The sequence below is a fragment of the Eptesicus fuscus genome, chromosome 5 (genome assembly GCF_027574615.1).
Source record: "Eptesicus fuscus isolate TK198812 chromosome 5, DD_ASM_mEF_20220401, whole genome shotgun sequence".
NCBI lineage: Eukaryota > Metazoa > Chordata > Mammalia > Chiroptera > Vespertilionidae > Eptesicus > Eptesicus fuscus.
The window spans coordinates 40663100-40676298 of NC_072477.1; the positions used below are offsets into that span (position 1 = coordinate 40663100).

General features: G+C 43.1%; 1 protein-coding gene across 1 annotated transcript in view; it reads left to right on the forward strand.

Moving 5' to 3' along the window:
* Window positions 1-13103, forward strand: part of PYGL (glycogen phosphorylase L) — a 38041-nt gene extending 24938 nt beyond the window's left edge. The window contains exons 8-20 of the mRNA XM_008139058.3: window positions 2533-2676; window positions 2902-2994; window positions 3917-4063; window positions 4624-4787; window positions 5246-5360; window positions 5909-6010; window positions 6133-6280; window positions 6397-6455; window positions 6574-6715; window positions 8382-8589; window positions 9498-9632; window positions 10071-10137; window positions 12747-13103. Of these exons, the coding sequence (XP_008137280.2) occupies window positions 2533-2676; window positions 2902-2994; window positions 3917-4063; window positions 4624-4787; window positions 5246-5360; window positions 5909-6010; window positions 6133-6280; window positions 6397-6455; window positions 6574-6715; window positions 8382-8589; window positions 9498-9632; window positions 10071-10137; window positions 12747-12923 (1701 nt within the window). The 3' untranslated portion in view covers window positions 12924-13103. The remainder of the gene's footprint in view (window positions 1-2532; window positions 2677-2901; window positions 2995-3916; window positions 4064-4623; window positions 4788-5245; window positions 5361-5908; window positions 6011-6132; window positions 6281-6396; window positions 6456-6573; window positions 6716-8381; window positions 8590-9497; window positions 9633-10070; window positions 10138-12746) is intronic.
* The last annotated feature ends 96 nt before the right edge of the window (window positions 13104-13199 follow it).

The window sequence follows — 13199 nt, forward strand, 5'->3', positions numbered from 1 at the left end:
GAGTACTAAATTTTTTTAAAAATTCCAAATTCCACCTAAAAATTCTTATTGGTGATAGCAATCCAGTTTTCCTATTAATAAATTTTAATTTTTAATTTGGTTTTTAAATTTTTGTCAAAGTTATACATGCACATAGTTTAAAGAGAAAAACATTCTGTGAGGCTTATATAAAAACATAGTCTCCCATTTCCCACTTCCCAGACGCAGCTACATCCCTTGCTTCTAATTACTTTCCTGGATTCTTACCTCCATATTTCTAATAACAAGCTGTTGTTTCTTCTTGGTTTGCCCATTTCACAATTGTGAAACTGAACATGAGAATATAGCTCACTCCCTCCCATACACTCCCACCTCACCACACACACACGTCTCCTACCCCGTTCTCTCCACATAATTACATAGTAATTTTCACTGGCTCCTTAATCAGTGTTGAAATTATTATGACCATGCAAAGGCTTCAGGATGCTGATCTGTCTATGCCTCTGTGTGTCATCACATAATGATTATTTTTTCTTCCCTTAAAATGTTTTTGTTTTTCTTGGAGTTAATAGTCATTGTTTGTTTGCTTGGGTTTCTGAGTACTTATCCTTAATTTACCCTCCACTGTCCCTCAGTTGTAGAAATGCCCTCTGGCTACATTCAGACACAGGAGGTATTCTGTTAACTCGGTCTTTTTGAAAAGCCTCCTCTGGATCTCGTCTGGTTGACAGGGTCTTCTTTCCCTGTTATTCTGAGGCATCTTGTGCTCATTGAGTTTCCGGGGTCATTTGTGTTCATGTCTTTCTTTTTCTTTGTTTGTTTCTACCCTGTTTTGGGAGTACACATGCTCCAAGGGCTTCCTGGGAAAGGATGGGTGTAAGGTCAAATTTTTTTGAGACCTTGCATATCGGAGAGTGTCTTCTCCTGCCCTCACATCGACAGTTTGCCTGGATGTAGAACACTCAAATTTTTTGTTGATGTTGTCTTCTAGTTTTAGGTATTGCTGGGAAGTACAGTGCAATTCTGATTCTTTTTTCTTTTTCTTTAATTTTGAAATGACAGTTGATGCAATTCTGGTTCTTGATCTTTTGTTTGAATCATGCTTTTTTTCCCTTTGAAGCTTGTAGTTTCCATATACTGTATATGTATATTTAAACTCACCCTACTCCGCCTTCTCTCAACCTCTCCTTTCCTCAACCACCTACTTCCAACTGTACTAGATCCGGGGAGGATTGCTTGGTGTGAGTCTATTTTCACCCATGGAGCACTGCAGTTCTCCAAGAAATGGTCTGGAACTATTGAACATCCTCAACTAGTTCTTTAGTTTTCTTACCTTTTTTCTTCTATTTATCATTTCTTTGTCTTCTTGCTCAATTTTCTGGGTGATCACAACTCTCTTCCAATCCTTTTATTGTTTTTTATTTTGACTATCATGTTTTAAGTTCCAAGTAATCTTTTTTCCTCTAGATATTTTCTTGAAGCATCTTAATCTTATTTCTTGAATACACTATCTTTTCTAATCTGAGGATATTGATAGTATTCTTATAATATTCTTTTTTCTAATCTCTGTGTCCTCTGAGTTGGCTTTTGCTTGTTTATTTTAACCTCTATCATTCTTTTACAAAGTTTTCTTAGCTATCTAATGATTCTTAGCTGCCCATTAAAGTTTAAGGGAAGGGTACCCACAAGCTTTGGGGTAGCTCTGTACACTTGGGTGGGGTTTGTCTATTTGGGCTCCACTCTGTTGTCATCTGGTGGGGCCATTTCCTGGGGAGCACCTCCTGTCAGTGTCTGTACTCCCTCTTGGCTGGTCAGATTCCCTAGAGAAGACTCTTTCCTGGTAGAACTAACATTGACTGCCTGTGGTCTGAAATTTGGTTGCGAGGAGAAGACTGAGAGTCTCAACATTCAGTACATAAACTTTCCTTTGACCCCCTTCTTTGAATTTTCAGTAGGGGGTGGTACCCTGCCTTCACCTATGCCTGCTGCCCTCCTGTCCAGAGACCCTCTTTGACCATCTCCACAGAAACACCAATAGCTTCTGCTTCAGTTGAGGAATGAAACTGCTCAGCTGAGGGAACTGGGATGAGGTCTGAGGCTACTGCTTCTTAGACAGGCTCTCAACTAACCTTTTACCCCATTTTCACCCTTACTTCCTAAGGAGACCCAGTGCTATTGTTTCCTGCACCTTTGGGGGCTTCGATGTGTAAATTGAGTTGCTCTTTGGCTCTTTTCCGATACTCAGTCAGGATTCAGCCTTCCTAGGTCTACTGGCTCAGTTATCACTCACCCGTTTTCAGCTTCTAAAAAGTTGTTGCTGTCATCTTCTCTCCCATTCCCTTCATTCTTTATCAGCAGCCTTTGAGACATCCTCTTACTGGCATTTCAATGGAGTTTCAGGAAAGAGCAAAGGCTAGTGCTTGGTGTCCCACCAGCCATCTTCCACCCGATGTCCAATGGGCTTTAGCCTTAAAGTTCTAAGCCCAGAGACACCAATCAAGTTTTGGCCACACCTAACACTGTGAGCCACTCACTCATCTCTCTGGCTTGAAGTTTTTTGAAGGGAAGGAGCTCAGATTGAAGCAGGAGTACTTTGTGGTGGCCGCTACCTTGCAAGATGTCATCCGACGCTTCAAAGCCTCCAAGTTTGGCTCCGAGGACGGTGCCAGAACTGCATTTGATGCCTTTCCAGACCAGGCAAGTATTCAGTCTGTGAACCCAGGGGGGACATCTGAGGGGACGAGGACTTCCTATCAGATTTACGCCTCTGTTTCAGTGCTAAAACAGTTGAGTAGGTAATGCGTGCTAAAGCATTCCAGGGAAGGTTGGCATTTCATTTGGCCTTTGCCCAGCAGGGATGAGGTCAAGGAAGCCAGACCTGGGCCATCCGTCGCCTTCACGTTGATGTCTTCCTCCCCACAGGTTGCGATCCAGCTGAATGACACTCACCCTGCACTCGCCATCCCTGAGCTGATGAGGATTTTTGTGGATATTGAAAAATTGCCCTGGTCCAAGGTCAGGATAGTTTGGCTTCTTTTTCCTTCAATAACCAAAATATCTGTGGTTAGGGGATTTTGCGAAAAGCTCCTTTTGTGATTTTTTAAAAATAAGTTACTGTTGCTGAAGTCACCAATTAGAGGTAAACTTCACTCTGGTGCTGACATTTCTCCATCTTTACTACTTCACAGGGAGTTAGACTGAGAAATTGAATGAGCACATTCCTAATGGAACTTACCATTTTTGTGTCTAAAAGGGTTTTAAATTAAACTCTCTAACCCCAGGATACAGCTCATTGAAAGTGTCCCATTGCTTTGGAAGTCAATATTTTAAACATATTTTATACCATCTCGCAACATTACTTAAGTTTTTATTCTTCAAATGTTGTTTATTTAATAAATAAAGACAGCCCTAGCTAGTTTGCCCCAGTGGATAGAGCATTGGCCTGCAGACTGAAGGGTCCCGGGTTTGATTCCAGTCAAGGGCACATGCCTGGGTTGCAGCTCAATCCCCAGTAGGGGGTGTGCAGGAGATAGTCGATTGATGATTCTCTCTCATCATTGATGTTTCTATCTCTCTCTCCCTCTCTGAAATCAATAAAAATATATTTTTTTAAAAATCAATGTTTTTAAAAAATAAAGACACAGTAGAATAGTAGAGAAGATTCATTAACATGCTGTCTTATGTTTTATCAGTCCATTTTAGAACTAGCTGCCCTTTGGTACCCCAAAAACATATTCCCACTCTCTGGACCATTCAGGAACCTAGTGGAATCAAGACTGTGTAACTCTGCACAAGCAGATGGAATTGTCCTCTTACAAATGAATTGCCCTGTTATAAATGGGCGGGGATTGAGGAGGTGTTTGCTGTGTGATGGGGTGTGACAGGCAGGGCAGCCTTCCTTGTAGAGGAAAGCCGCTAAGCCCTCCCTTTCCCGCAGGCCTGGGAGATCACCCGGAAGACCTTCGCGTACACCAACCACACGGTGCTCCCAGAAGCCCTGGAGCGCTGGCCTGTAGAGCTGGTGGAGAAGCTGCTTCCTCGACACTTGCAAATCATTTATGAGATCAATCAGAAGCATTTAGATGTAAGTCATTTTGAGAGTGTCATGACAATGAGATCTTGAGAGGTTTGGGGTGGCTACGGTGTTCCCTCTTTCCAAACTTCAGACCTAAACGTCTTTCAATCATTGATACATCAAAAGTATCCAAGCCCTAGCGGGTTTGGCTCAGTGGATGGAGGGTTGGCCTGCGGACTGAAGGGTTCTGGGTTCAATTCCGGTCAAGGGCCTATGCCCAGGCTGTGGCCTCGATCCCCAGTGAGGGGTGTGCAGGAGTCGGCTAATCAATGATTCTCTCTCATCATTGATGTTTCTCTCTTTCCCTCTCTCTTCCTCTCTGAAATCAATAAAAATATATGCATATATATTTTTAAGTATCCAAGTCTGCGTAGGACTCTGTTAAAGACATCTTCTTGAAAACACTAAAATAGAGGGATGGCATCTCCCAGAAGCTAACCAGCCCCTCTCCATGGGAGTGAAGTTTTATATTCACTCCATCAAAAATGTTGGTTGGAAAGGGAACAACGTTATCTCAACATCGCTTTAAACCTGAGTGACCAGTGAGGCCTTTCTCTCCCTTTGGCTAGAGAATCGCAGCCTTGTTTCCTAAAGATGTTGACCGTCTGAGGAGGATGTCTCTGATAGAAGAGGAAGGAGGCAAGAGGATCAACATGGCCCACCTCTGCATTGTGGGCTCCCATGCTGTGAACGGCGTGGCTAAAATCCACTCAGACATCGTGAAGACCCAAGTGTGAGCTTCCTTTCCCAGGGTGGTGGGTCTGACGCTGCTCCATTAACAGAACCGTACGAGTAAGCTCAGTGCTGCGTTGGAGAGGAGGAAAGACCCCGACAAAATGTTTAAAAGTATTTTTTTCTTAAGAAGAAAAAGGCCCTTCCTCTGTGAACCATCCTAATTCTAGATGTAGGAGACCAAAACTAAAATTATTCTGTTGAAAAGTCTGGCTAAATGTTGGTGCCAGAAAATCATATGGAGGTGATTAGATTTGGAATTTTCCTTGTAATTATTTTGAATCACAAATGGATTTCTATTTAGAATGACACCCATAGATGCTCTTAGCTCCTCCCTCCACCTTTATTTAATCTTTCTAAGCCAACACTTGACTCTTTGAATAGAACTCTGAACTTCATCCTGCATGCAGGACCCTGCTGTTTCAGCCAGATTCAGTGGTGTGTCTCTTCTGTCTCCAGGTTCAAGGACTTCAGTGAGCTAGAACCAGACAAGTTTCAGAATAAAACCAATGGGATCACTCCAAGGCGCTGGCTCTTACTCTGCAACCCGGGGCTTGCAGAGTTAATTGCAGAGGTAACTGGGAAGTGCTGAGAGGGAGAGGAAAGGAGGGAGGGAAGGAGGGAGATCCAACTGGAATGCAAGTACAATCTGTAACAGGGCCGGCTTCATCAGCACGTGGCCTGTGCAGTCCCGTGAGGCTCTGTGCTTGTCTTAATTCTCTGGTGCAGTCATCTTGGAAGTCTCAGTTTTGATCAAGGGCCCCTACCAATTCTGTACCTGGTCCTGGCTAACAGTATTCATATGACACACAGGTGGAAGTTGGTAACTCACTCTATTTAGAAAAAGAGGGTAACAAAGGTCATATAAATAACTAGTGGAACCTGGGTCCTTTGTCAGCCTCTAGGTAGATTTCCTGTTTTTAACACAACACCCCTGAAACTACATCTAAGATACCTGCTAAGTGTCCTTCCCACACAGCAGTTCAGCCTCTTCTCTGAGTGAAGCCATTCTGCGTCTTGTGTGGTAGGTGAGCTGTCCTGTGGTAGCTCAGGGACAGAAGCTGCTCATTTGGGCCTGATTGGCATCCCTGATTAAAGCCTCCTCTTCCTTTAAACTGAAAGAAAATCGGGGAAGACTACGTGAAAGACCTGAGCCAGCTGACGAAGCTGCACAGCTTCCTGGGGGACGACGTCTTCCTCCGCGAAATTTCCAACGTGAAGCAGGTGAGACTCGGTGTGGGTTCTTGCCCGGCACTTGCTTTGGGGGTTTACGCTCCAGTTTTTAAAGAGGGACCACCTGATGCTTCCCCGTCAAAAGGACTCCTGCCCGTGCCCTGTCTCAACAGGAGAACAAGCTGAAGTTTTCTCAGTTCCTGGAGAAGGAGTACAAAGTGAAGATCAACCCAGCCTCCATGTTTGACGTGCACGTGAAGAGGATCCACGAGTACAAGCGGCAGCTCCTGAACTGCCTGCACGTGATCACCATGTACAACCGTGAGTCGGCCCTGCAGCCACCCGGTGCCCCGGGGGCAGAAGCAGCACCCCGTGCAGGCCCCGCCACCCCGGCCATCATCCATCCCGTGCTCCATCCACTTCTCCATCTTTTCCAGGCATTAAGAAAGACCCTAAGAAGTTGTTCGTGCCCAGAACAGTTATCATTGGTGGCAAAGTAAGTTGATTTTGTTCACTGGGGATGGGGTGGGGACGGGGCGGGCCTCTGATCTCTTGCCATTTCTCCACTTCCTCGTGGCTGCATTCTGTCAGTGTGTTCCACATTCTTCCCCAAGGCTGCCCCGGGATATCACATGGCCAAAATGATCATAAAGCTCATCACTTCCGTGGCAGATGTGGTGAACAATGACCCCATGGTTGGAAACAAGTTGAAAGTCATCTTCTTGGAGAACTACAGAGTGTCTCTTGCTGAAAAAGGTAGGGCCCTCATTGCAAACCATGTGAGGCCAGGGCAAATTCTAGGAAGAGGTGACAAGATATGGAAAAATGGGGCAGCTGAGCTGGGAGCCAGGAGCTGGGGATAGAAGGTGTCACCGGGCAGAGTAAGAGCCTAAGCTAAGAGCTTTTAAGATGACCCAACTGACAATGAGATTGCTGTCCCCAGAGTCAGTATCACAGGGTACATTTCACAGTATCACGGTATACATTTGCAAGTGCATTTTCCTCCCAGCTAGTCGGAGCTGGGGGCTAGAGGAAGTAGCCCTGGGGTGTTGGTAAAGTGCAGACTGTGCTCTACTAAAGAAAGAGAAGGTGTTCGGTTCCCAGCCCCAGTTTTGCAATAGGATACCAACTCCCCGGCCCCCAGATAATCCTCTGGTCACTTCGTTTGTTCACGTGGCAACAGGGAATGAGGACAGGCGTCAGGCTGCCAGAGCACGAGGCTTAGATGTGCCTCAGATGGGCCCTCCGAGATCAAGCGTTGAGTTCCCATGTGGGGACAGTCAGACTGGCCAGAAGCCAACATCCCTTTCTCTACCACTGGGACCTTTGCTATTTGCATCACATGCCCACAAAGCGCCATCCACATTCAAATGCCAACTGTGTATTGACCTGTTTCCTGCATTGAAAAGGGATCTTTCTCTTTTTGAGGTGTTTGTGGGTCCTCTGCTGTTACTGTTTAAGAACTATCTGCACGAAGGAAAAAAGAGCCAGGTTCCTAGGGATGCAAATGAACATATACCTAATCCACAAATAAGCTCTGGAACTAAAGCAGAGAGTTGGTCCCGACCTTTGTAGAGAGAAGGGGCGGGAGGACTGCAGCCTGCACTAATTTGTGTGTAAATCAGGCTGGAAGCTCAGAGGCTTGGTGTCTGGCCCTAGACACACCTCAGTTGCATGTGGCTCATTTCCTTGCAGTGGAAGTGGAAGAAGGGTGAGGAGAAGCGGAAGGAATACAAACAATCCTGTTTCCTCCGATTGCAAAACAAGGGTCAGAAGAGGCTCTGAATTTTAAGGATGTAGAAAGAGAAGTTTCAGTGTATTCGTTAAAATTATAAAGAAGATGAAATAAAAATAAAACCATGACAAAATTTGGAAGGGAGAAGAGAAATGGGTCAACTTTTATAGCAGAGAGTCAATAGATGCTGTTTGAAGTTTATAGACCAAGAAAGAGTAGGATAAGCATATAGTTATTTAGCACTGTGGCCATAACCACCAAGATAGCACATCAAAAATGGACAAAAGTGGCCCAGCTGGCGGCTTTTGCATCGACTATGAACCTGGAGGTTAGTTTGATTCCCAATCAAGGCATATGCCCGGGTTGCGGGCTCTGTCCCCAGTGTGGGGCATGCAAGAGATAGCCAATCAATGATTCTCTCTCATCATTGATGTTTCGGTCTCTCTCTCCCTCCCCCTTCCTCTTGAAAGCAATAAAAGAAAAAGAAGAAAAAAAAAAAGAGGACACAAGTGGTTGCCTGATCCCTGGGGAAGAGTGAGATCTGTCTTTCACCATTTGAATGTTTATCTTGATGACATGTACTACTTTAGTGATCAAAGCAGGCCAGCTACATAAATTCTTAGATGAAATAGAAGCAGATCTAGAGAGTCAGAATCACTCATTTTAACATGCCTGTCTTGCTTGCAGTCATCCCAGCCACAGATCTGTCGGAGCAGATTTCCACCGCAGGCACTGAGGCCTCAGGGACAGGCAATATGAAGTTCATGCTGAATGGGGCCCTGACCATCGGGACCATGGATGGGGCCAACGTGGAAATGGCAGAGGAAGCCGGGGAAGAGAACCTGTTCATCTTTGGCATGAGAATAGATGATGTAGCTGCTTTGGACAAGAAAGGGTGAGAGAACAGCCCACCCAGGTATCCCACTCAGGCTGAGTCACAGGAAATGTGACAGCAGACATCTCCCAAGAGTCAGAGGAGCCTCCTGGCCATGGATTAGTCTAATGAAACCCAGCAAGTAAAAGTTAAAGAGCTTGGGCCTAGGTGCATGGGGTTGTTGCTCTTTGGTATCAGCCATTGGAGAGCGGGCCTGATGAGCTGGTCACTTCTCTGCATCCTGTGATTTTTACCTTGATCAAAAGATGAACCAGTTTTTCGTTGAAGTTTTTGCCTATGATTTAAGATTGCTCCTTTAAGATTGCAAACAGATGGACTAAAATGTGGGAGAGGATAGGTATGGTTGTACAGAAGCACCCCGGAATAGTTGCTCTTAGTATATGGATAGGTTTATTAACTAGATTTATTAACCTGGGTAAAAATAAGTAAAGAGTGCTGCCCAAAGGAACTACAGGGATCACAACATTTGGGGGTTGTTGGGTATACTTCCTGACCCTGGGAAGTAAATTTAACTCAGTAACAACAAATTTGGGGATCTGTGGGTCCAAAAGCAACTAGTTAACTTAACATAATGCTTGTTCAGAGCCATAAAGTCTGCTTTGAAATGAATCTTATTGTCTTTTACCAGACTAGACTATTGCTCTGGGACTAGGATTTTTTTTTTTTTAATCTACTGTCAATGTCTTCATTTACAAGGAACTAATCAACTCTAAGTGTGTGTATGGGGTTGAGGGGAGAGAAATGTCAGGATCTAGTCAGTTATTATTGATATCCATATTGAACTTTATAATGACTTCTATAAAATTTAGTATTTCTGAATGCATTTTTCACAGCTAATGTGGTGTCTAGTGTGTTGCTAATCACAAACACTAGCAGAACCTTCTTCTTACCACACCTCCACCCCACAGATACAAGGCAAAAGAATATTATGAGGCACTTCCAGAGCTGAAGCTGGCCATTGATCAAATTGACAATGGCTTCTATTCTCCCAAGCAGCCTGACCTCTTCAAAGATGTAATCAACATGCTATTTTATCATGACAGGTGAGTTCCCCCAAGAAGGTGATGTTATTTCAGCCGTGAAAAGGGAGCAAGAACATCATAAACCAACTACAACCCAACTATGTAGATTAGCATAGATCTGTGATCTGACAAGCTAACCTAGACTTGGAAAGAAAAATTAAAGATTCTCCACTGGCATTGCTAGGAAGCTTTAAAGATAAGACCCACAAATCTGGTATTCTTTTTCTCCTTCCACCGGTGGACACAGCTTTCAGATGCATCGTATGATGACATTCTTCCCTGTGGGGAGGACCATAGAAAGGTTGAGGGCTGTTTAAAGTTCTTGTGAATAGAAATGTGAGTTTGGTAAAGTGGCTACGAAACAAAGGTGAATTTTAAATGGAATCTTAACTCATATCTGTTAATGAAGCTTTTTGTTGTTTTGATTTTTCCTCTCAATCACACAAAAAAACAACACAGGTTTAAAGTGTTTGCAGACTATGAAGCGTATGTCAAGTGTCAAGAAAAAGTCAGCCAGCTGTACATGGTGAGTACACAAGCTGAGATGTATAAAGTAAACCAGCTTACTATGGTTAATTTAAAATTCTGTTTCTTTTTATTAAGTCTCAATAACAGGGCCCCACTGACCAATCAAAAAAGGGAAGTGAGACAACTTCTAGGTTGTTCAGATCAAAACTCAACTTTTCCCAAGTTTAGACAGAGGTTGACTCGGCGTTTTCATGGCAGTTGTAAATGTTTTAATGTCCATGTAAAAAAAATGACAAATAATTTGATATTTATTGAGCACCCACCATGTAGCAGGCATGTTCTGGAAACTAAAGGTATAAAGCCAAATTGAATACTCCTTTTACCCACTCACTTGTTCAACAGAGAGGCATCGGGGCCTTCCCATGGCAGGCACTGTGCTGGGCACTGGCACAGTGGCCCCAGCACAGACAAAGCCACCTTCTTCTTACCTGTTTAGTGCACATCAGAATCACCAAGGCAGCTTGTTAAAGTACAGATGCCAGTCTCCCTGACCCAGCAGTAGGTGGGATCACCATCAGTATTTGAAAAACCTGCTTAAATGACTCAAATGCTGAGCCTTAGTTTATTGGGATAAAGACTGACCCCCTTTTTCTTTGAAAATTGCAAAATAAGTACCTCTCCTGGACTACCCATGGAGTGGGGCTATATGATTAGAATAGAATATAAATGTATAGAAGGAGGGTTTCATGTTTGATTTTTTTTTTTTTTAAGAAAGAAGAGGAACAAGAAAGACTATACTTAAAAAAAAAAAAGGCAGGTAGGGGGAGGAGAAAGGAAGGAAAGGAGAGGCCAGAGCCATGCACATCTTTATCAAGCAGCCCAGCCCTCTGGGTTCATTAATAGACACAAGGAAAGGTTCATCATCTCTGATACAATAGACTTTTAGTGAATTGCAGACACCACAGAGGAACAGATACCTAGAGAGGCTGGCTCTCTGCCAAGACTCCAGGATGGGTCTCTTGGGGTCGATGTCCTTGAGCCTTCCGGTTGCCCTTGCCCCCATAGTCTTTCTTTTTGCCCTCCAACTTGAAAACCATTGTACAGCAGACGAGTGAAGATCCATAAAATCACCACCTCCTGCCCTTTGTATTCATCAGTAACTACTTCCAACAGAAACCTATTTCACTAACGTTTCTTTCCATTCCTTTCCCAAAGCAGGTAACAGGGTGGTTCCTACAGTCGTCCCCGGGTATCGCACTGGGTTTTAAAGTAGGCTCATTCAAGGCTCATGCTGCTTCACAGCCCTTAGCTCCTGGTAGAGTCCTACCCAGTCCCCCAAACGTGTACAGACCAGAGTAATTTCCAGTTAATGGCCATAAGCAAGGAGGGGCAGTACTTGAATTAAGCTTAGGGCCCTACTCCCCGCTTCCTGAACACTGGAGAGAGCAGCCTCAAAGACAGAGAAAGGAAAATGGCCACCTCTCCCTCTTTCCTCTTGATTGAAACCCATGCTTGTATGTAGAAAGGCTGCAGGGGGGAAAGAAAGAAAAATAGAACAGAACAAGAAAGGAAAATCTGGCCAAGGGCAAGCACAAACGTGAATGTCAGATTTGCACAATGGGTCTCTTCTGTTAAAATGATGGCCCCCATCCAAAGGATGCTCATCTAGAAGCCAAGTATTTGGGTCAGTCTTTCTTGTTCATTAGTGCAAATTGCAGTTTTTGCTCTTAACAATAATTGTATTGTTGAGGCTTAATGACGAGACTTCCCATCCATGTGAGTTTGTTTTCTAATCCTCAACAATACAAAGGAAGTGAAGAGATGAGGCTTTTATTCTTTTATTTTAGTAAGTTTCCAGAGTCTGAACAAACTAATTTCAGACTCTTTTCTGCAGTACCTTAAGGACTGATGGTAGTTTTCGATTTTTTAATGCTTATAATGCATTGCTATTGGTTTTAAATAACATTCTGGTCATTTACAATGAACTCTTAGGGTTCTTTACAAAATCATAAGGTTATTAAATAATTACTTTCTTATATTCTCATTTGTATAAAAAGTATGAGATTTGGATGTTGCATATTTTATTAAGGATAAAACCTGAATTAATCATGTTTTATACTGAATCCAATGGGATTCAGTATAAACCTACTGGGACATCTACCTTCAGGAAAAACACAAGAAAAGTAGGTCAATAAAGTCTCTCAGTGGATCATTAGCATTCTAGCATAGTGTTTTCCAAACTTTGTGAGCCACAGGTTAAATCTCTTGACTTGGTTTCTAGCAGATAGTGAATATTATTGTCCCTTCCTTTCATCCGTAGTTTAAAGGAAGGTATCTTCATTTGAAACAAAGCATGGGAAATATGATTTCCATGCCAAAACATCGTAACTATAACAAAAATTATCAATTAGGTCATTTTTATCCTGGTTTCCCTGAAAATGAAAAATACATATTTTTCATTCTTAAGAGAAATATATACTCTAAATAGGAGAAAAGCTCAGTCTGCTCTATTTAGCTCTCAACTGTGAAACATGTATTTATAATTCACTACAATTTACTCCTATCGTTTTCTCCATGAAATGCGCTTCGATATGCTTTGCCTGATGTTTGTCCTAAAGCTGGATGGGCAGTCAGGCCCTGGGCCATATATATCTGTGTTGTTTACAGAATCCAAAGGCCTGGAACGCGATGGTACTCAAAAATATAGCTGCCTCGGGGAAATTCTCCAGTGACCGAACAATTAAGGAATACGCCAAGGACATCTGGAACATGGAGCCTTCAGATCTAAAGATTTCCCTGTCCAATGAATCTAGCAATGGGGTGTACAAGGCCAATGGAAAGTAAGTTGTAAAATGTCCCTAAAAAAAAAAAATAGTTTCTTATTGGACTTGAACCTTTTTGCAACATTCTTTGATTTTGTTTTGTTTTGTTAGCTAACAATCCAGTTAAGTATCTCTGGGGATTGGGCGGGGAAAGTGTATAACTGTATTAGAGCTAAAAATAAAGTATGAATTTCCAGAGCTACCTGAGTGTCAAAAGGTATTATTTTATAACAAATTGAGTAGCATTCGAGGACCTTCCCCTAGAAAAATGCGTGGAACTTTTTAATGCCATTTAAAT